Consider the following 23,313-nt stretch of genomic DNA (forward strand, 5'->3'; position numbering starts at 1 on the left):
CATGTGGAGGAAGTGGGGAATCAAGCCCACTTCTCCAGATTAGAATCCACCACTGTTTAACCACTACACATGCAGCAAAATGGGCACACAACATCTGCAAGAAAATAGCCCTCTTGATACAGCCCTGTAAAGTAGACCAACCAAAGTGATTTACACACCACAACATTCTAAATACACAGCATACAAACTATTTCAGTTGCAAAATGTCGCAGCTGGTCAGTTAGGCCCATTATGCACAGCCGCCGAAACGGCGATTTTGGGTCACATGGAAAACGCGGAGGGGGAAGACGCGAAGCACACCGGTTATGCATGGGATGGGGCGCGACGGTGGCAAAACCCAGAGTAACCAATTATGCACGCGGCGATCCCGGCGCTGCTTCTGGTTGCACCCCAGTCACCCGGAAGCTGCGCTTTCTTCCGCGTTTCGCTAACGCGGCTTTTTCGGCGGCATGCACCAAAGCTGCGGCCAGTTGCAGCCGGCACCGTGCATTACCGGTTATTTTAGTCGCCGCCATTCCACCCCGAATGTGTGCTAAAACCCCCGTGCATAATGGGTCATGGTGACACAAAACAAGCCCTTTCTCCTGCAAGGCAGATAAAGCAACAAGAGGGTTCCAGTTTCAACAAGAATTTATTCCTTAGGTACAAAAGAGCTTGAGATGTGGCAAATGAAATATGGAAACTGATACAAAATGTAACCTACTGATAAATTATCTAAACTTGGGAATTCTCAGGGGAGTGGGAGAAAGTTAGCATTGTTAGAGCTTCTGATTTTCTCCTAGCTTCTTTTCCTGTTTTTCATATTTTTTCTACAAGGAAAAATAATTGTGCTGTAGGACATTATAAGGACTTGGGATAAAGGTGACTGAGGGTTAAAAATCAAGCAACATTAAAAGCTTGGTTTTTTAAAAACCTAGTTTACTTTACCAGTTAGTAGTGGTAGACACAATAAAGTCACAATAAAATGTTTTCCCAGGTACATCTGAGTTGGCTCCACAACTTATAGCTTGTTCTTCAACATTCTCATGAGCCCAATTTAGATCAGAACCCTGGTGCATACAGGGAAGGGGCTCAGACCTCCCACTTGCCCCATTTTCCTGACCTGAAACAGCCCCATGATGCCCATTTTCACAATTGGGGAAACACAAAGTATGCATTAAGTTCCCCCAAGTACATGTGGTCACTACACACATTTTCCCCACAGGGCAAAGTAGTAGGCTCCTCCGGGTCAGGAAAACTGCATGATCTGATCTAGTCCTAATCCGAATCTGGCTTGTATGTGCCTTGGAACACAGAACACTTGCTGACTTGACTTCAGAAAAATGTATTATTAGGTATGGATGATATACTGTCAGTGAACAGTGAGATATGGTGGCTAAGAATCTTATCACGCTTTTGTTTTATAAATCTCAAGATACATTCAAATGCAGGATTCCATTGCGTCAAGTGCATTAACAAGACGGTCAAGCTTACATTTATCCAAACAAAAATTAGACATTCCGGAGTACAGAAGATTAACGTTTCTGGCTATGCAAGGAATCCTCACCTTTGTGCTGGCAACACCAATCTCTGGCCCAGCATTGATATGCACCCCACAGTCTGTCTCCCGAGATATGGAGCTACCGACAGTATTTGTGATTCCTACAGTGAGAGCTCCTCTTTCTTTACAGTACCGAAGAGCCATCAAGGTGTCTGCAGTCTCACCTACTAGGACAGATGGAAGTGGCTTGGTTATAATCCTGAAAGTTCTATATTTCAACAACCACCCTCTCGCAGGTCCCTAAATTTCAAGAACGCTGTTTCTGGCTGCTGTGGGTTTTCTGAGCCATGTGGCCCTGGTTTCGTAATTTTAATTCCTGACATTTCATCAGTAGCTGTGGCCGGCATCTTCAGAGGAAGGACACGGCAAAATGGGAATCTCTCCATGCGAGATTCCGTTCCTGCAGTGCCCTACTTCTGGAGATGCCAGCCACAGTTACTGGCAGAATGCCAGGGACCAAAATTACCAGACCATGGTCACACAGCCTGAAAAAACCACAATAACCAGTTGAATCTGGCTGTCAAAGCCTCCGACAATTCAACAATGTTTTTGTTCAGTTCCACGAACAAAATGTTCCCAGGATACAGGAACAGTGCAGGAGACATTTCAATGACAGGTACATTGTAAACTAGGTGCACATGATGGGTGGGTGCATTTGTGGACTGAAGATGTTAAACAGATAATATACAATACCACAGTGGAACTGTTTGGTTGGAGTGTTGTAAAGCGTTCCTATAAATTAACAGCTAAGGTACAAGCCCAGGAGCACCTTAGAGATCTGAAGACGGGAGCTTTCACTCTCAGCAGCTCACACCCTCAATGTTGTGCTGGTCTCTAAGGTGTTATTGGACCAGCTGTTCTACTGCAGATAAACACAGATACTCTATGAAACAAATCAATGAGGTGTGGCATGGAAACCAAGGAGACAACCCAAGATGCGTTCTTGAGTGCATCTTGTATTTCTTTGAGCACCAGGACTAATTTCCACAGAAAATAAATGGGACACGAAATCCTTTGTGTTCTAAAAATATATTTCTTTCTGCTGAGACTTCTATACAATTCATTGCCATGCAAGTGATTTTGATAGATCCCTCTGCATGTGCATGTAATTTTGCAGACACCAGCTTTACAAGGACCTATAGGATCTAAATTTGCAGCTAATATCTGAGGCTTAATATTAAAGTCCAAAATTCTGCTTCTCTTTGTGTTTTAAATGTACTTTTCTTCACTACATTTACATAGCACTTCCTCTTTGGTTTCAATATTATTCTTGGATTGAAAAATGCATTTTGTCCAAGGAAAACTTGCATGTGTCAAGTTTCAAATGTGCTCTAATCATTAGTAACACTTGAATCGTGCCTGATTTTTTTTTAAAGGCATTGTATAGCAATGGGATGGTGAAGAAGTATGCCATATCAAGAACTCCTGAAGATAAAATTTTAACTAGGTATGTGTTCCTGAGCTCAAATGGATCACAACATTCCTCTACAGCAGGGGTGGTCAAACTGTGGCCCTCCAGATGTCCATGGACTACAATTCCATGTAGTCCATGGACATCTGGAGGGCCACAGTTTGACCACCACTGCTCTACAGCATCCAGAATTAAGATTTATGAGTTATACTGGCTGATCTACAGTAGTAAAAGTTGTCCTTATATTGTTCCCAGTCTGACTTCCTTGTACCAGTATGCCCCATGAAACTGAAGGTGGTCAACCAACCCCACACTTCAAGGACACAGGTCTTACCTGACTGGCTGATGAAAAAGCATACGTCATCTCTAAAGACTGGAGTGTTTCGGTCCAAGAAGTCACTGGCAAGTTCTACCATGACAGGCAGTTCAGTCAATTCTTCTAGCACTTGACGTGTCTGGTGAAAACAAAAAGAAGAAAATTACAAACTCCCCAGTCTTTGAAGCAACCTACTTCATGTGGCAGATCCCATAAGGAAAAGTAATGCTGTTTGACTTTTCAATGCTCCCCCACCCTGCAAAAGTCACCACATCTTCAAGTCTAACAATGTTCAAACATTCCCATAACTGGAGATTCTTTGGAATACAAAGCTTCAAGGACAGGAACTTATTACAGATTAAAATGTGATTTAATCAAGTTCCATTACTTGAAAGGGGACTTTGATCTTGGTCCAGCACAGACATTACTTGCACACAAACAAGACAGATGCTCAGTGAAGGGTATCTTTCTTGAAGTTTCTTAGATTATAAATAATCACTTCCATAGAGCCTTCAGAGGTAACATGGTTGTATAGTCCTTCTATGTAACCACCCTCAGAGTTGGACCACCAATGTTCCCATTTCAAAAATGAGGGATTTGGCTTTGGCACTATGTCAGGGCCAAGACTCCACAGTGAGATTCCACATATTTCTACATTGGCCTCTCTCATCACTACTGAGACCATTTGTTCACTGATTCCTTCTCGGTAATTCAAAGAATCTTCTCAATCGCCATGTTCCACTGCCTACTCTGTTGCTTCATTTCACATCCTCAAGTCCTTCTTTGTAGCAATTTGTAGAGCTTCCAGGGCAACTAACTGCAAAACAAAGCTCTCCAGTATGATCTATACTTTCACCCGGTCTGTTTCCATACAGAGGTGTGAAAAGGAGCCCACACAGTGAAAGCAGCAGTGGGTGAAGGAGGAAAAGTGAAGCCTAGATCCCCCAGTCCCCCAGATCAGCTACTGGCAGAGCTTCCCTCCCGCATTTCCCTGTCTGAAGCATATCAAAGCTAAACACTGAAACCTCTGAAGTCCCAGGAGTCATGACCGGAATGCAGGGTTTAGTTGCTTTCTGTGCAGGGAAAAATCCCTGCATGCAAGCAGCACTGGTCTGGTTTATGATGCAATGGTGTGGAATCCTGTCCCTCTCGGGAAGATTTCACCACCCCTACTCTGCTTTGTAGGTTAGTAAAGTGGTTTCTGCAGTTTGCCTTGCCTCCTCCATCCTCAATACGTGCTGAGGGACTATGAACAGCCCCTGGCATGAACCATTTCTCCCCTCCCCCAGTGTGGGCCTTATGCCAATGGGGGAGTGGTGCACCTGAAAAACAATCTCCCCTGCTCCTGCAGTCTGACTGTCTGAGTCAAGGTCAGGTCAGAGGAAACCAGACCTTACACACAACTAGTTGTAACACACAGCTTGAACTTCAGTCATCTTGTGTTATGAGCAGCACATTTATGTTGTATAAACATGGAATGAACTGTGAAGGGTTAACGCCTAACAAACCAAAAGAATTTGAGTGGTTAATGTCAGGTGAACAGAAAGACTTGGGAACTGATTGCTGAAAAGAACTTTGTGTTTAGCCCTGACGGAAAGTATCACAGTAGAATCAGACTGACTGAGGGCTGGGGAAGGCTGGAATGAGAGAGTGGGTGGATAAGTGAATATCCCCACCCAGGGCAGGAAAAGGGATGCATCTGCTAGTTAGGGGAGAGATTCCCTGCCCAGTTGAAAGGGAGATGGCTCTAAAGAGTGGGGTGATCCCTGGTATGCTCAGAGAAGGAATCTGGGTGCTTGGTAGTATAGTTGAAGAGTCAGTTAAACTCAAGGAACTACACTGGTTTATTTAGGAGACACTGAAACAAAAGCCTCTCATCTAAAAGATTCTAAGACTGTGTGAAAAGTTCAAAACTCTCCATTGCTGGTAATATATGGCTTGTAGTTTGTAGAAATATTAAGTCACCTCAGAGTTCTTACACATTTACCTCAGACATTTTACCCCTGATTTTACCTGACCTTTTACCCTTTACATTGAATAAAATGTTTCATTTTATAAATCCTCTCATGTGCCATTTCAGAAGTTTAAGTTAAGAGCATGTCTCTTCCCTCAAGTTCCTGGGCTAGCATCAAAACACAATAAAATGACAGGGTGGGACAGCCACAGTTCTTCAAGAGGAAAACAGATAAAAGGGCTGCTCAGTCAGAAAGGAAGAGAAAAATGGAGAAAAAAACCCTGTGTCTAAACGAGGGAATGGGGCTAGGTTGTCATAGTCATTAATCTGGGGGGAAACTGCCTGGGGGGAATTCCCCTGAAGGGCTAGCTTGCTCCTATTAGCCCCAGGCAGTTGTTATGGCTAGTGGAAGAACAAGAGGAGCCTAGACGAGCCTGCTGGGGAAGCCACTCTCCAAAACAGCTTGTCACCATCCGGAAACATTCTGTTCTTCATTTCTACCTCACATCCAAGCCCACTGGATTATGCTGACTGGTTAAATGCGTTTGACTGGAAATAAGGATGGAGTTTCATGATTACTACACACAAGGAACCACCACCAGGAAGCAACTCTTACCCATGGGTCTTCTAGGTACCCTCTCCATGATCAGATTGACCATTAATTGTAGCCTTTCTGAGGCAGTGTACACGTTAAAGCTACTATTTTTAGCATGCCGTTCTATTATCAAAATGGAATCAACTAATGCACTTGCAAAACAAAATGTTCAGTTGTTATTACAAATATGGAGATTTGTGTCTCCATATTATCACACTAGCTTGTTAAATATGCCGGAAATCCTACTTTAAGATCCAGGCCAGTCACTTACTGCAACTCCAGCATGGTAACTTGTCCCACAAGCAATAAGGATCAGACGTCGACACCTCTGGATCTCCTTAATGTGATCTTTTAAGCCCCCAAGATTTACTGTTACAAATATAGACAGAAAGGCTTAGATATTATTTCTAGCGCAGAAAGTTCACTGAAAAGAAATAAATGTGCATCAACAATGATATTCAAGGTTATTGGTTTAAAGATGCTAATATCTCTCCCCCAGCTATGGGGAAAGGCCTAATATGATTGGTTTCAGGAGATCCCAGGGAAGATAAAGAGAGAAAGGTGCTTATTAACTGTCAAGCAGCTTAGTATCAAGTGTAGCTCTACCTATTAAAGAGCCTGTAGGAAGAGATAAAGGGGGGGAAAAGGATGGATTTTCTCTCCCAGCTAGTGTAAAAAATGTATTTCTCAGAAGAAGTAAATGCAGTTTGGGGGTGGATTTCCCCAGGTGGAAAATGAAAGAGAAGGAAAGGGTTAAATGTCAGTCTCCTAAAGCAATCTATTTTTGCTAAAGAAAATGCTGTTTAAAATAAATATAAGAACAGGTGTTAATATATATCCATCTCTATCTCTCCATATATTGTGAACCTCCCACCCCCACAAACTTACCAGTGTAATCATCAAAGTTGACTCTTCCTCTCATGGTGTTTACAACAGATTCTGGCTGCTCAAAGATTTCCTTCTGCATAAATGAACTGAAGTTACCTTTAAGAAACAAAAGATTCACTGTGTGGGAAACACAACTGTAACTTTGATTCTGTTAATATCACCCCAGCACAAGATAATTGTGGGGGGGAAACCCATTTCACTGTCCTCCATGATAAGGCAAAAACTAGACCTGAAGGCTGGATGTGTTCAATCTGTGTTAAAAAATGAGCCTAAAAGAGTGGGAAGGGACAAGGAGGGTGCAGCAATTCTCCTCAAAACTACTACCAGAAATGAAAATATGCTTGGCCACTGGGAGGAACAATGCTCAGCTCTCCTCCCCATTCTTAACTCACAAGTGGCAGGAAGTGGTCTCCCATTCAAATGGAGGAAATCCACGACACAAGATTCCCTTAAGTGGGGTGCCAAAAGAAAGCCTGCCAGAGACATGAGGCGGGAGAAAGACTGCCTCTGCCTGGTCCCTCTCACACTCAGATGAGCTTGGCCAAAAGCAAATGAAGAATCCATGGCTGGGAGGGCAAGTAAACAACAGGCCAAGGAACAGAAGGATACAAAGGGGACTGGGTCTCTCTGACAGGAAGTTGGAAAGTCCCAGTGACAAAAGCATACCCTTCATGATCTGCTGAAGCTCCATCTGCAGGGTCTGAACAGCACGGCCAGGATGGTCACCAGCTGTGCGCTTGATTCGATGGATGGAGAGGCGGCCATCCACAACAGCTGCCACATCGTCATCTTCTAGAAAAATCACTCTATTGGTGTGTTCAATAACTGCACTGTAAGAAAGTGAAGAAGGGTGCAAGATGGTGGGACTGAAAGGGAAGCAAAGCACAACCTATAATCTAATATGGGATTTCATTGTAAACCACCTTTCAGCTCCTATATGACCCCCGGGGTCACTTTAGATGAAATGAGCATGATTACATGTCTGCTCTCTTGATTTATAATAATTTCTCCTTTATCTGAAAGTATACCAGATGCTGGAGGAGTTCGCCAACTAGGTCACTGTCAATAAAACCTAAATTTTCTTCAACATAAGCTTTTTCCTCTTGTATTGCTTGAGATCGCATTCTTATCTTGTCTTTGAGGATTTCAGAGTGACATCCTTATAAGCTAAACATGAGCTTTGCCTGAGAATTAACCGTTTGCTATATAGCTGAGCATGGATTTGATCCCTGGGGCGTGTTCAAGCCCTACTGTGTTCCAATTATTAATTAAAGACTGGTTTGCATATGTAGGTTAATGAAATGGTAGAGCTCTGAGGTACTTGGGGGGGGGGGAAGGAGAGGGTGCTGGTTCCATCTTTGAATGCTTCTAGGCATAAAAAACTCCATGCAAACAAAAAATTAGTTCAACAGATTTAAGGTTGAGATCTCTTGATCTTGGCCTGCTGTGTTGATTTTTACCTACAGGGAGCTTTTTAACACAGAAGATCATGGCGAAATGTGATGCTCCATACGCAACCTGAAGTGGTAGAGTCCACCTCACTCTTATCTCATTCTCCCACATGGGTCAATCAAACCCAACTCTCAAGTGATATGCGTATCTTAGTTATGCACCAATGGTAAGGGTAAAGTTAAAGGTATCCCCTGTGCAAACACCGAGTCATGTCTGACCCTTGGGGTGACGCCCTCTAGCGTTTTCATGGCAGACTCAATACGGGGTGGTTTGCCATTCCCTTCCCCAGTCATTACTGTATAACCCCCCAGCAAGCTGGGTACATTTCACCGACCTCGGAAGGATGGAAGGCTGAGTCAACCTTGAGCCGGCTGCTGAGATCGAACTCCCAGCCTCATGGTCAGAGCTTCAGACAGCATGTCAGCTGCCTTATCACCTTGCACCACAAGAGACTCTTTGGCACCAATGGTATAAATTGCATATTAATAATGAACCTTTGATTCGCATTATATTCTCCTCCTTGATCCTCACTGCTAAAGTGGCCCACTTCTGCATTAGCCCCTTGCTCGACCTCCACTCCAGTACCCAATACAGAAAGCAGCCAGAGGATGATTTTTGTTCACTAAGGAGGGAGTCACCGACCTGGCATCAGATGCGAAGTAGTACTCCACAGCTTTCTCTTCAACAGGGAAAAGGCAGGTAGTGCTGTCGACACGGGAGAGACTGCAGCTTCCTTTTTTGTCTTTACCTGCAGTGTTGGAAAGCTTCATTAGCTGTTGTGACTACGCGCACCAAGCCAAAGTAAACCAGCACACATCCCATGGATATGATTTGCCCTAAGTCACCAAGTCACAGTACCAACATGAAGCTTTACTTTTTAGGACACCCCTGGCATAACTCACTAGGAATATCATCTGTACAAATTCTACTGAAAATAAAAAAGAAAATGTCAATGATGCATAATGCACAAAAGGTCTTTCAGTGCATTGGGCTTTGGGTCAAAATAAGGAGTAAGATTTGGCTGAATGTGGAAAATAAATGCACCCTTCAACAGAGAGATGATCTACTCATTTTTAAGTGTGCATATTTAATCCATGTGTCCAAATCCAGGCCGTCAGAAGCACAATTCTGAAGCAGTTTAGCAATATTAGAAAACGTTATTAACTGTGGTCTAGGTCTAGGATGTTGCCAGTTCAAATCTTATATCCACAAACACACCAGATGGCCTTGGGTGATTGCCCCTCACTTTCTGCCTAAGTCCCTGATTTGTAGTATTGAGATAAAAACAATGTCTTATATTACAAGGCTGATCTATAGATTGTTCAGATAACATACCTAAGCATTTTGAAGTACTAAGCGAATAATAAACATTAGGATGAGTTCTTCACTTGTGGATAAAAGAAACAACACATGAAATCCTCATTAAGTCAGGGGTTCCCAGACTGAGATTCATCTTAGCCTTGGCAATTTTTGGCTTCAGTTGTTGACTCTGGCTGCCTTTGAGGGTGCAATCTTCCAAACCACTTGTACCAAGATAGTTTTGCTGATCACAAGTGAGCTTCTTTGAGTATTCGGCTTATGAATCTCATCTCAGCAGGAAGAGATGATACTGCACTGAACTGGCGAACAGTCGATTTTTAAAAGAAGAAATTATCAAAACTTTTAAAACTTTCCTTTTAAAAAATGAGTGATAACAGGAAGCTTCCCTCAATAATAAAGATTATGTAGGCATAAAAAAAGCTTAAATATTCTGCTTGGCCTTCAGAGCCGAATAAAATACTTTAGTGCTCTGTGAAGAACATTTGTATACAAAGGGGTAAATGATTAAGCTGCTCTAATCAGCCTAATTTGCTCTCATTTTCTAGTTAGCCTTAAAATAAAGCTATCAGCATTCAAAATAATTGGGCAAACAAATTTTCAAGGTTTTTATTAAACAATGCTTTCATGTTGATACTGCCAAAAATACTGAGCCAGGTCCAGGATCCCAGCATGTCAGAACTCCTCATACCTTAACGTAGGGCTGCTTCCACATGGGAACCTTTCTCAATGGTGCTCTCTTTACTGCTGCAAACCCAGAGGCATTTGCAGGGGGCAACAGTGCTCACAGTTTCCTTTGCACTTTATTCGCCCCAATGCCCTGCAGCTGCCATTCCATTCCTTGTATTCAGAGGGCTTTTTTCAGACTTTAAAAACAAACAAGGTACCTGCTTCCACACAGGGGTATGAAGTGACACCTCTGCTGTAAATGCAGTAGGCAGGGTGGGTGAGGAGGGGGCACCATCTTCAGGCACAGTACTGCTCACTGCTGTCTCTGAACCCTTTTCAACTGGGCTCAATAATGTCAGCTGTTAAGGCAGACACCCCCCCCTTTTCTATACCGCTGAGCTACAGTTAAAGGAACACTGAGATTCAGCTGTGAATAGGGGGGGGGGAGCCTGTAGAAAGTTGGAAGGAGAAGGAAAAAAGCAACACTGAATTCTGTCATTTTGAAGATAGACTTGCTGTTTAAGACAGAACACAGGATGATTTTCCTTTGCTTAAACATGAATCCACAAAAGCCCCACAAGTTACACTTCAAGTGATGATGACATCATTGTGTGGAAGTTCCCTCCTGCAAAAAAACAGCCTGCATGGAGCAAAAACCCTGCTTTTATGTTACCAGTTACTGACCTATAGTGTAATAAAATCAGAGTCCAGTAGCACCTTTAAGACCAACAAAGATTTATTCATGGAGTGAGCTTTTGAGTGCAAGCACTCTTTGTCTGACGAAGGGTGCTTGCACTTGAAAGCTCACATCCTGAATAAATCTTTGTTGGTCTTAAAGGTGCTACTGGACTCTGATTTTATTGTGCTACTTCAGACCAACACGGCTACCCATTTGAATCTGACCTATAGTGTTAAAGCAAGGACAGTAAAATATTGACTAGTGATTTTTTTAAAGCCTGAAAAAGCCCTCTGGTGGCAGATGGGGGGAGACAACAGTCATTGGGGACTAAGGTAAGGGAAATGGAGCTGAAGTGGGCAGGCCCTGCAAAAATGCACACCTCCCCATCCACGTGGCATGGAAAGACTGTACTACTTCACAAAAGAGCCTACCAAACCAGGTTTGATAAAGGCTGCAGCAAAGCAGAAGGAGGCACATCAAGTGAATGATGAGATGCTACGTGGGAGATCTCCCCACAAAATATTCCACTTTTCTTTAGACACAGAACTGGAGCAAGACGTCCGTGTGGAAGCAGCCCAGGTTTCCAACTCAAATCAGTAGAAAGCTGTGAAACCGGAAGAAGGATCAGAGACCCTTTTGTTAAGTGAAAAGCCCCAACCCACCAACACTTGATTATCGCATGCAGATCACTGCCAGAAAATCCAACCCTTTATTCCGCTGCTACTGCTTTCCATCAAAACAATCTAATCTTCATTCGGTATCTTGTTGCACAGGCACAAGAACACTAAGTAGCTGAAGGGGAGTATGCTACAGAGGGGCAGAGATTCATATCTCCTTTTGCATCCTTGAAAAGGACCTAAAAAACTAAGCACCTGGCCAGATTGTGGTATTACTAGTGCATTACAATTTTTGAAGATTGAAACCCCTCAGCCCTTATAGCTGCGACATTTACTCTACTAATTTTTTTAAACCACCAATTAAAAACCTAAGTAATCAGGTAGCAGATTGTTCATTGTTTTTATACAACAGCTCTGGGTGGCAAGACCCATCTTTGAAGAAGCATCTCTGCTTCTCTCTCACGCGGGAAGAGAAATACCTCCTCTAGAGCGATGCTGCAGCATGTATATGCCTTTCTCAGTTGTATAGCTTTGATTCAGGTGCATGTGTTACAGACCTAAATTTACCGGATGAGTTTTAACTAATCACTGCACAGAATTTTTAAGATCAGACGAGTGCCCTACCAAGCGCACACACTTACACTGCCCTTGAATCTTGGAAGAATTTCAAAAGCCATTCAGGCATGCATGTGTGTGCTCCCCCTTCTCAGGAAAGGACAAAGCGATGCTGGCTGACGAAAGACAGGCTTCTCTATGGCCCAACTAGAGATTATGTGGAATCAAAGGACATCAGGCTATAAAATAATCACTCAAACTGTTAATTGGTCAGTCTAATACTGTTGTTCTAATGAGTAGAAGAACAGAAGTGACAGGACTCCCTGACATGCAAATGAAATACATCGATGTGGAGATTTTAAATGTATTCCATGCAGCTTTCCCTCCTTTTACAACTTACTTATTCTTTAAACTGACTTCTGCAGGCAATGCTCACAACAGAAGCTTCTCATTGAAGTAGAACGCCACCAATCCAGATGACAAGAGTGATGCTCATATGTTGCCAGAGAATAAACTGAGCTATGTAGAACTGCAAGAGGGGCTTACTTGATGTCAAAAATAGGGACAAAACGTGCAATGGGAAATATGGCCATCCTTTTGAATGGAAAGCAGTAAGCTACAAGTTACAGAGACAGGGATCAGTTTAATTCATTTTCTGAGATCAGGACAGCTTGTAGAATTAAGTGTCATGTCATAGGCACCTTCCTCCAGTTTTATGGATATTCCATCAAAAGAATGATCTACAAATTGTGTGGCTGAAATTGTAACATGGAAAACAATTTCAAAGTTATTGGTAACAAAAAAGAAATGCTCACTTTAAAAAAGCACAATTAATAGAAACAGAAAGCATACTTCAATTTAAACTCAGTTCAAGTATTACTTTTTGCTGCTTAAAGTCACAGTGGGTATTTCACAGTCATCGTGAACAGTGATGACAGGCACCGCCGTTACCCAGCAGAGGCAAGGATGACTCTTACACAACATCTTTAGAGAATGTTTGGTACTTTAGCATAAGTGCTTGTTCCTTGAATCCTGTAACAAATGTTATGACTGCAGATGTCAGGCAGTATGAAAGACAGCACTACAAACAGAACGCTGGAGATGAACCAGGGGGATCAGAACAGAAACCCCTGACTCAACCACAAAGCTTCCTGCATGAGGCTGGGCCAGTCAATCTCAGCCTAAGCTATCAACCCAGGTTTGCTGCAATGATGGCATGACCCTCACCGGCCCCTTATCTATTGTTTACTGAGCTCCATCCCAATAGAAGGGCTATAACAGTTTGCTAGACGTAAAGCCTTACCTACAGCCGTTCTTGAGGGCAAGTATAAGATAATCCCTTGCTCTGAAAGATTATGCCAATGTATAATGGGAGAGACAGAATCTATAGGGCATGTTCTCCTTCACTGTCCATGCCATAAAGAGCCAAGGGCTAAGTTTATTCTCCCATTCCTGGGTGAACTCCATGATAACTCAGAGGAGACTTGCTTAGATAAACTATTAAATGACAAAAACCTGTCTTTTTCAAGCCAAGTGGCTAAATTCTGTGCTTATTTGTGCAGAGTCCAAAATAAAATAGCTGATGGTAATAGTGTATTAATATTATGTTTTATGCATATTATGTTTTATGCTTAAGCTTCATATTCTTTTATGTGATTTTAGTTTATTCAGAAGGCACCACGATATGGAATGCACAGCTGGTATCGTCATACCTTTCCATCTCTGTAGTATTTGCATAAAAAGTAGGCATAAAAGCCTTGGCTCACACATTTACCTGTTCTATACAGTATTGGAATGTGGTCAGTAGAAAGCTTGTGCTCGCTTCGTACGCCAATGAGCAAGGGACTTCCCCTTCTGAAAATAAAATATCCAGCTGAAAGTGGCAGTGAAAAGAAGTTGGTGTAGCATGGTGGAGGGAGAGCATGTTCCCACTTGTGGCTTATCCATGAGCAACTACTGACTGCTTAGTCTAAGCACAGCCAAAAACGAACAAACCTCGATACAAATGAAGGGCAAAGAGAGGTAGTAAGCTCAAAGTACTGCAGGAATAAGGAGTAATATTTGCATTCAGGACCAAGGTGGGTAAGCTAAGAATATTATGTTGGACCCAGAGGTAAGTGCTAAGCAACATGCAAGTTGAGAAGATTACATGATGGAAAGTAGCAAGCAAAATTACTCTGTCGCTGCAAACAAATTCATAGCTGGACAGATCTTATGCTGGGATTGGATTCAAAATTAAAACATTTTCACGACACTTGAAAACACAGCTCACACTGGTGGCCTAATTCATCAAGGGCCGAACACCTTATATAGGGTTTGACTGGCAAATAATAATACCTACATATAAGGGAGCAAAGCTATACCACAGATGTTGTTCCTTCACCTTCTGAGAACTAATTTTATTTGGTTGGGGGGGGGGGTTGCTATGAATTCCTAATACTAGGAATTTCCAAGACCTTTGGGAGATAAATTATGACAACTGAATTGGTGTAAAACAAAATCTGTCCAATGGCACCTTTAAGACCAACAAAGATTTATTCAAGGTGTGAGCTTTCATGTTCACACACATGTCCTCAGATACCCTTCCTCAGATATCCTTCATAATATTGAATAAATCTTTGTTGGTCTTAAAAGTGCCACTGGACTCAAATTTTGTTGAGTTAATTCAGATCAACATGGCTATCCACTGGTATAAAAGAGTTTTATAAATATGTTCTGGTTTGTAGCATTTCTGGGCTGTAAAATGTTAGCAGAGCTTGTAATGCAGAAAACAGGAAACACAACCAAAATGATAAAATCAGGTTCCTGGATAGGGCAGCAAGAGTTTGCTGACTTTTGGCTAAACTGTCTGGAAAGAGCTACCCGTATGACAGATCCCAATAACTCAAGTGGATAGACGGAGAAGCATACTCATGCGGTATTTACCTGGTACCAACTGCTTGACCAGGATAATGAACAGCTTTGAATACAAGAGCAAATGCACCTTCCTTGTGGAGAAAAAACAAATGATTCAGTTATATTTCAATCAAGTTGTTCAAGAACATGCATACAATTTTCTTATAATTCAAAGGTTTTATAAATTACATTATGTCAATAACCTCATGATGGCTGCATGTGTTACACCGATACTGTGTAGTATAGAGCTGAAAGACTGGAGAACTCTGGCCAAAGGCTCACGTCAGTTAAGGAAACCATGCACTACAGAATGTTGATGGCCAGGTGAGATAAGAACAAGCTCAGCAAAACTAAGCTGAAACCTTGCAGCAGCATGTTCCACAGGAAATTTCACATGCTCTTAATATTCCACAAAACATCAAACAGAAGCGTTCAGGAGGAAATTTTTATAATAGGGAACATGACTGCCTAACATCTTTTAAATTTAGTTTTCATTGCTCTCCTCATCTTAAAAATATATTAACGCTGTTTATTCCGTTCATCACCCCTTTTTTGCAGTTCAGCGCTGTCACATTGCTTATATGTATTATATTGGTTTTAGTGTATTGCTCTCTAATTTTTGTTATCAGGTCTTACTCATTAACAGCTCTCTGTCATTCTTATCCCATCATTTTAAATGGTGTCATCTGCATTTAATCTCAACAAGAAGGGAATTACGCATGTAGAAAAAGCAAATAAACACATTTGAAGAGTTAATCCTCACATTTATACCTTGTTGTCTTAACCGTTACCCTTAAAAGTTTATATATGCACGATACTAGGAGTGGCCAGACTGTAGCTGTCCAGATGTCCATGGACTACAATTACATGGTAATTATAGTCCATGGACATCTGGAGAGCCACAGTTTGGCCACCCCTGCACTATACATAAAAACTCATACATATGAACATTATCACACATTAGTAAAAAAAAAATTCTCCTTCACGCAGGGTTTCCTAAACTCCTTCATTAACCTGCTTGAGAGACAGAAACTAAAAGTATAGCTCACATTGCTTAGTGAAGTAACAATGAACAAAAGCATTCCATGGTACACTGACAATCCAGCCAAACAATTCCTGAAGCCCCAACATGCATTTAGCAAAATGTGGCATTAAGCTGCTTTCTATGGGTCAGGAATGCTTTACTAAAATCTTGATTTACCAGCTGTTGGATGACTCTTTCTACCAAAGTGGTAAAACTGATATCATCACTTTCACGGTTGTCATACATGTACTTGACAAGCTTAGCAATCGTTTCTGTATCAGTCTCAGACTCAAATTCATACCCTTTGCTTTCCTGAAATAAAAATAAAGGGGATTATTACCAGCCAAAACAGAGTGGTGGAAAAGTCTTGCAAGCAGTAATCATATGAAACACAATGATGTAGTTCAGATGGAAGGAAATCCAGAACGTACTATTGTAACGGTCGCACTATAAACGTAGTTCCTCAATTACTCTTCTAACAAATATCTTCCACTGGTTCATTTGACTGTGCTATCCATAAAACCAGAACACGGAGAAAAATACTGGCTTCTACTGCTCTTCCATTCCTTAACTTAAGCCTAAAGACTTCCTAATTTTGCAAGCAGAAGGTCCTGATTTCAACCACTGATGTCTTCATTTTAAAGGAGGCTTTGTCTCAGACTTGGAGACCTGCTGCCAACCTATGATGTGATTTGCTACTAGACAATGTCTTGTAGCCCATTACTCTAGTGTACATTTAATACAAACAGATACTTTAGCATGGATGAGCCTCTTGTGGCGCAGAGTGGTAAGGCAGCCGTCTGAAAGCTTTGCCCATAAGGCTGGGAGTTCAATCCCAGCAGCCGGCTCAAGGTTGACTCAGCCTTCCATCCTTCCGAGGTCGGTAAAATGAGGACCCAGCTTGCTGGGGGGTAAACGGTCATGACTGGGGAAGGCACTGGCAAACCACCCCGTATTGAGTCTGCCATGAAAACGCTAGAGGGCGTCACCCCAAGGGTCAGACATGACTCGGTGCTTGCACAGGGGATACCTTTACCTTTACCTTTACTTTAGCATGGAAGGCATGAAAGCCAAAATAAGCTACAATTATGGTAGTATTTGTTTTAATTACTTTACACCATTAATGTACACAGCACTTTTGGTTCCCACTTCATAGAATTTACAAAGTACTTTACCCTATACTTAATCCGACACTTTAAAGGTATCTATTGTACCAGCTGAGTCACACAAGCACTTTCCCTCCCAGCATCCAAAGAATTTTGACATGATTTGGAATAGATACCAAAGAAAAAAGCAGATCCAACTTTTAAAATTTACACCACAGTGTAGCAAAATAAGTTTCACTTACCAAGAATTTTTTCAGGTCTTTGTAGTTTGTGATAATGCCATTGTGAATAACAATAAACTCTGAAGGAAGGGAAAGGAGACGACACATCAACAACTTTGCTATTTTGCCATGTCCAAGATCAAAGCGCCTCTGTTTTTCTCTTGCAAAACAACCAGCAGCTGGCTTGTTCTAAGGCAAAACATTTTACACGTGGCAAACCCAGCAGCAGAAACCAGAAATCATGAAGCTAACCGAACAAATCACAAGCACACCTAATAAGGACAATTTGATTTCATAAAGTGATAAACGTCTGGCCTCAGAACGTCCCCCATTTGATTGGCTAACTCTGAACTACTCCATGCTATCCGTTGTATCCAAGTGCAACAGTAATGTACTTTTATCCTATTTACAGATCAATGTCCTAATGTAAAAGCAAATGTAAGCCATCCTCTCTGTGAGCCATTACTCAAAATGGTTTTCTGTTCTAAAACAGAAATTATAATTGAGGATATTAAACAGTCTGTGTTAGCAAAGACTGAGGGTAAACCACAGTTCAGTTTCAATTGTGTTCTTAAGAGTTTGGACGTTAACATATTTATAATGTCCATTTATTTTCTATGAGGGATTATTTCCCATTCTTGAGTTATCTTTACTGCAGTACCAACAGATTGCTACTACATGGCAAATTACCACACCCCAAATTACAGATTCACTATCTAATCACCCAAATGTAACCTTTTAAAAAGAAATCTCCAAAGGATTTATTCTGTAATCATATTTTTAAATACTTTCCATTTAGGAAATTGCTACATACAAGACTAGACTTTTGTTTAAATATGATTTAAAGGTGAAAAGCTCTGCTGTTTTGCTGACATTTGGTTTCTTGCTGCCCTGAATTCTATGGCTAGCCCTCTCTATGGCTAACCCTCTAAAATAGTCCATACCATCTTATGCCAGGCCAGTAAAGCCAGCTCACTCCCAACACCCAGAGAAAGATGCTGACTGACCAGGCCTATATCTCACCATTGTTTTTATCTGAGCGCTGTGGATGGCTGTTCACTGGGTTGGGTTCCCCATGGGTGGCCCATCGAGTATGGGCAATTCCAAGATGTACATCAAATTCAATGTCCAGGTCTATATCTTGTTGTTCTATATAGAGAAAACAAAGCTTCTTTACTCTTGAGTCGTCTACTGTCCTTTAATGAAGCAATTTGGTTGCAACCCTATGCTTAAGGAGGCTTGCTGAAGCCTACTACTGGAACATAAATGTATTTTTCCTTCCTGCACTTTAGAATCTGGCCAAATTCTACCAAAACATGCATTGTAAGTGACAGTGTTATTTACTCATGTCTTGCATTCTCATGTCCTGCATTCTCAAGGTAACGTCTGATTTTATTTACTTAAAAACAGCAGAACGAAATGGGCCACATCAGTTCTAAACTGGTACAGCTCTTAGCACCACTTAAATTGCAAAACAAAAACCCTGGTTCATGAAAACCTGGTTGAAAAAGCCTGATGTAGAGAGTGAAGTATCCTGGACCTTCAAATTTTGCTCTCAAGAAACAAGGCAGGTCTACAGTGAGAAGTAGTATATCTAATATATTGTGTAAACTGCATTTTTAAAACACTTCTATTGCATGGAATGGTTAGGGACATGGTATGTGTTTCTTCAGTGTACTCCAAACATGTTCCTCAGGTTTAATCAGAAAGGAAGCTCACCAAGAAGAAAAAGGCAAAGAACTGCATAGTGCTATACTTACTGTTCACTTCTTCATCCAGTGCCTTCACTTTCCCTTTCTTTTTGATGAGTGCAATTTTGCAGGCATTTGCCTCCCAATCTTTATCATTGCCTCCATCAATTCCCACTCCTAAAACACAGAAGGCAATGAGATAGAGAAAGGTCTTGAAAGGTAAATAGCCGTATTTACCAATCCCACCACAATAGCTTCTACACTTGTTGCTGCCACCTTTGCTTCAGTTTATTTATATGCTTCTACTGTCAATGAAGGTTTTTATTGTATCTTATTGTTTTTATTATAGTAACTGCCAAGAGCTGCCTAGCCTGGGAGTGGCAGTAAATAGATCAAATAAATGCAATTGCTTTTCCATAGCAAAATAAATTAAAGTTATGGCCTCACTGGTAAGATTTCTAAGCCAGGAGTGACAGTTGTACTCAGCCTGGAGAAATCCATAGTTAAACCCACATTATGGCTCAGTCTGGCAAATTATTTTAAAAGTGAGTTTTCAAATACAAGCCATGCAGTCATTGCTAAAAGGGCAAACTATAGATTCAGGTGGGTAACTGTGTAGTTATGAAATTTGAGGACCAACTAAGTTTTATGCTCGGTATAAGCCTTCATGAGCAAGCACAGTTCTTCAGAATGTCTACAGCTAAATAAATTGCGATCGTATCTTTCCAGTGCTTAAGGAATGCCTAGTGTGTATGAGAGAGCAGTCATACATAACTGTTTTAAGTAAATAAAAACTCACTCCACTGACTTCCAGTTAACTGCTGGGCTCAATTTGAAGTGCTGGTCCTTGCCTTTAAAGACCCAAATGGCCTAATGTCACCCCCCAAGTCTTTATAAGGTAGCCGACATGCTGTTTGAAGCTCTGACCCTGAGGCTAGGAGTTCGATCCCAGCAGCTGGCTCAAGATTGACTCAGCCTTCCATCCTTCCGAGGTCGGTAAAATGAGTACTCAGCTTGCTGGGGGGTAAAACGGTAATGACTGGAGAAGGCGCTGGCAAACCACCCCGTATTGAGTCTGCCATGAAAACGCTACAGGGTGTCACCCAAAGGGTCAGACATGACTCGGTGCTTGAACAGGGGATACCTTTACCTTTATAACTGACAAAGGGAGCTTTGACTCTTGAAAGCTTATGCCCTAAAAATCGGGTTGAGCTCTAAGGTGCCACTAGACTCAAATCTAACACTTCTGAAGCAGACCAACATGCCTACCTTCCTGAAACTGTTAGAAATTGACCCACATCAAAGTTCCCAGTGAAAATAATGCCAAGTGATAACTTACCTGCAGAATCATATCCTCTGTACTCTAGTCTCTGGAGTCCCTTGATAAGGGTCTCCAGGATCTCCCGCCTTGTCCGGGGCACGTGGTAGTTGAGGTAAGCAAAGATGCCTGTTAAGATTGATAAAAGAATTGACTAGCACACAATTTTGTAACCCACAGTATGAACAAAACCAATTCTGTGTTGGCTTTCTATTGGCCCAGTAGCACAGCTCAACCATTCCACTGCAAAGAAACATTACTGCCTTTTGTTTCAGTTCTCCTAAGCAGCTGTTTTCCAAGAAAAATACAATTGTGCGTTAAGAATACAAGAGCCCTGCCAGATTAGACCAGCGGCCCATCCAATTCAGCATCCTGTTTCACACAGCAGACAGCTAATTCCCCTGGAGGGCCAACGAGCAAAGCATAGAGGCCAAGACCATCCAATGATGCTACCTTCTAGCACTGGCATTCTGAGCTTTCCTGCCTCTGGACACAGAGGTTCCCTTCCTGGCTGACAGTCATTAACTGACCAGCTCTAGAAAGTTTAACAGTGGGGAACGAAAGCAGACAAGATCTCAAGGAGGCAAGAACTGGAAAAAGGGACAAATGGAATAAGTTGTCATGGATTGCCCCAGAAGGACGACTCCTCATTGGAGGAGGAGGACCTGCCTTGCCCTAGCAAATGTGAGGCAGAATCCGTAATGCCTCCCCAAAGGAAGTTCTGCCAGCATTTGCTCTGCCCCCCTGAGCCACCAGAACTGCCAAGCCAGGAGGTACCAGCATGGACCCTGCTACTACCAGATCTGCCAGGAGCAGAGAAGGTAAAGAGCTGGGACTAGGCACAGGAGCATATGCCTGGCAACCCAAAACACACTCTCTGCTAAAGAAGCACCAGAACAAAACAGTAAGTTTTGCTCCTGTTACAAAACAGTAACAGGAGCCTGGCCCCCACTCAGCTTGTAAGGTGTAAAGAAACTTCCTAAATAAACCTGCAGGGAAGCTGGAATGAGCGTGGAGAGGTAGCTTGGTGAGCTTACTAGCTGCTTCAATATGACTGGAGCCCTGCCTGCTGGGGACTGTTACCATGGTCCTTTTGGGCTGCCCAAGACCTTGCCTCCAGCCTGAACAGGATATAAGTGATGATGCAGTTATAAGTATTTAAATTGATTAGTTGGGAATGACACTCAAGAGATTATTGCAAAGGTGGCTTTTGGGGTAGGATTTGGAGCAAGAAAGAGGTGCGAACACATGTGGTCTTATATATTCTAGTCCTAAATGCATTCTTCTTGTGTGCAGCTATGATCCAAAGAAGCATGTATAGCAGGGGTGGAAAAACAGATATCAATGGACTACAATTCCCATGAGCCCCTGCCAAAAGTCCATGGACATTTGTAGAGCCACAGTTTGGTCATTCCCGATGTATAGCGTGCAAAAAGATGACACCGCAGTTCTTTTCACATCATTACTCTGTAATTAGCAATACTAACAGATTAGTGCATGTAAATAGGACTTCTTCTCAGATTCGTGATGTTTTATTAATGTATACAGCTTGTTGAGGTATAACTCATGAATTTCTTTCTCAAATCATAAGGTTCATTAAATTAAGTGGGAGAGGATCAAGTATTCTAAGTTACACTATGAACTGATACATTGATTTGTTGTTTGTAGCAGATGGGTTAACTGAGGCATCCATTCATTTCAGATGAGTTTATTTTCAGTGGTAAGGGATGGCTAAATTGATTTGTCTGCATGCAGGTGCGGGAATGAAGTTATTATATTGTTAACTGGTTACAATTCCATATTTTGCAGAACTGGAAAATCCTTGAAACTAAACTCAAATAATAGCACATTAGAATACAAATTCCAATAGGTTATTTTAATTCCTTTGAGGCTAGGGCTGAAGATAATCTCAACCCGGGCTTCTAGAAAATCTAGCTGGCTTTGGCTGATTGCAAAGTCTTTGCACCCAACCCCTACCTAGTCACAGGATTCTGCAACTTAACTTCTCCCCACCCACTACCCTCTGTTGTGCCTTTTTTAAAAAAATGTAAATACGGTATGTTGTTGGTCTGAGATCTTTGCTTTTAAATGTGATGACAGGTGGGTTTTGTATGGTTTTCCTATACTGTAACAAATACTTCTTGGTATCTATAGACAAAACGTGCACATTCCTTTTTAACACCTGGCTTTGTTATCAGGAAACCCAGGAAAACAACAGATGGAAAGAAGGCATGGTTGGTTCCTACTTCTCAAATATAGCAGGTCCAGCAGTCAGTAAACCATCACAGTGAATCTTTGCTCTTCAGTGCTTTTCATTATTTTGCTGACCTGCAGGAACTGTCTCATTTGAGGGAATTGCTGTATTCCATACAACAAAGATGGTAACGAAGGACAAACATCTTATAAAAAAAAATCAGGGAGGGGAAAGGTGACCGTTGAGTCATTCATAATAATCTAGTCAATCCAGATTACTAACAGGTTATATGATCCCTGTCAACGAGGAAACTGCCTATAATAAAATAACAAGGTATATCTTGAAGCACTAACTCAAGGAAACACACTTCACCACCTTTCAAGTATGGCTAATTGAAAACGAAGGAAAAAAAGAACACGGGCAGGGTATGTGAAGCCCCCTCCCATGCCTGTGATATTCCTCCACATTTCTCCCCCATTCTGTTTTTCTTCAACGAGCTCTAAGGAGTCACCTAGGAGAAAAGTACTCTTACTGGTCAGTCTTGGGCTAGTTATTTACCTCCCAGTTTAGAAGAAGAGTTGGTTTTTATACTCCACTCTTCACTATCCAAAGGAGTCTCAAAGATGCTTACAATCACCCTCCCTGCATCTCCCCATAGCACACACCCTGTTAGGTAGGTGGGGTTGAGAAAGCTCTGACAGAAGTGCTATGTGGGAACAGATCTAACAGGACTGTGACTAGCCCAAGGTCACTGAGCTGGTTGCATGTGGAGGAGCAGGAAATCAAACCTGGCTCTCCAGATTAGAGACCACCACTTTTAACCATGACACCAACCCATCTGGTTCTTCACTTATCTCAGAGTTTTTATAGC

The 23,313-nt window shown here is 41.9% G+C and overlaps 1 protein-coding gene across 4 annotated transcripts in view; it reads right to left on the reverse strand.

Moving 5' to 3' along the window:
* GFPT1 (glutamine--fructose-6-phosphate transaminase 1) overlaps positions 1-23,313 on the reverse strand; it is a 41,576-nt gene that overhangs the window by 13,252 nt on the left and 5,011 nt on the right. The window contains exons 2-15 of one of the 4 annotated variants that reach the window (XM_077306848.1): positions 20,270-20,377; positions 19,000-19,107; positions 18,263-18,388; positions 17,261-17,319; positions 16,090-16,224; positions 14,919-14,980; positions 13,768-13,847; positions 12,695-12,748; positions 8,799-8,904; positions 7,371-7,534; positions 6,705-6,800; positions 6,088-6,185; positions 3,286-3,406; positions 1,547-1,707 (exon numbers count right to left, since the gene is read on the reverse strand). In XM_077306848.1, coding sequence (XP_077162963.1) covers positions 1,547-1,707; positions 3,286-3,406; positions 6,088-6,185; positions 6,705-6,800; positions 7,371-7,534; positions 8,799-8,904; positions 12,695-12,748; positions 13,768-13,847; positions 14,919-14,980; positions 16,090-16,224; positions 17,261-17,319; positions 18,263-18,388; positions 19,000-19,107; positions 20,270-20,377 — 1,478 coding nt within the window. The remainder of the gene's footprint in view (positions 1-1,546; positions 1,708-3,285; positions 3,407-6,087; positions 6,186-6,704; positions 6,801-7,370; positions 7,535-8,798; positions 8,905-12,694; positions 12,749-13,767; positions 13,848-14,918; positions 14,981-16,089; positions 16,225-17,260; positions 17,320-18,262; positions 18,389-18,999; positions 19,108-20,269; positions 20,378-23,313) is intronic. The other 3 variants (XM_077306844.1, XM_077306845.1, XM_077306847.1) reach the window with 3 other exon arrangements.

Source organism: Paroedura picta, chromosome 12 (assembly GCF_049243985.1).
Source record: "Paroedura picta isolate Pp20150507F chromosome 12, Ppicta_v3.0, whole genome shotgun sequence".
NCBI lineage: Eukaryota > Metazoa > Chordata > Lepidosauria > Squamata > Gekkonidae > Paroedura > Paroedura picta.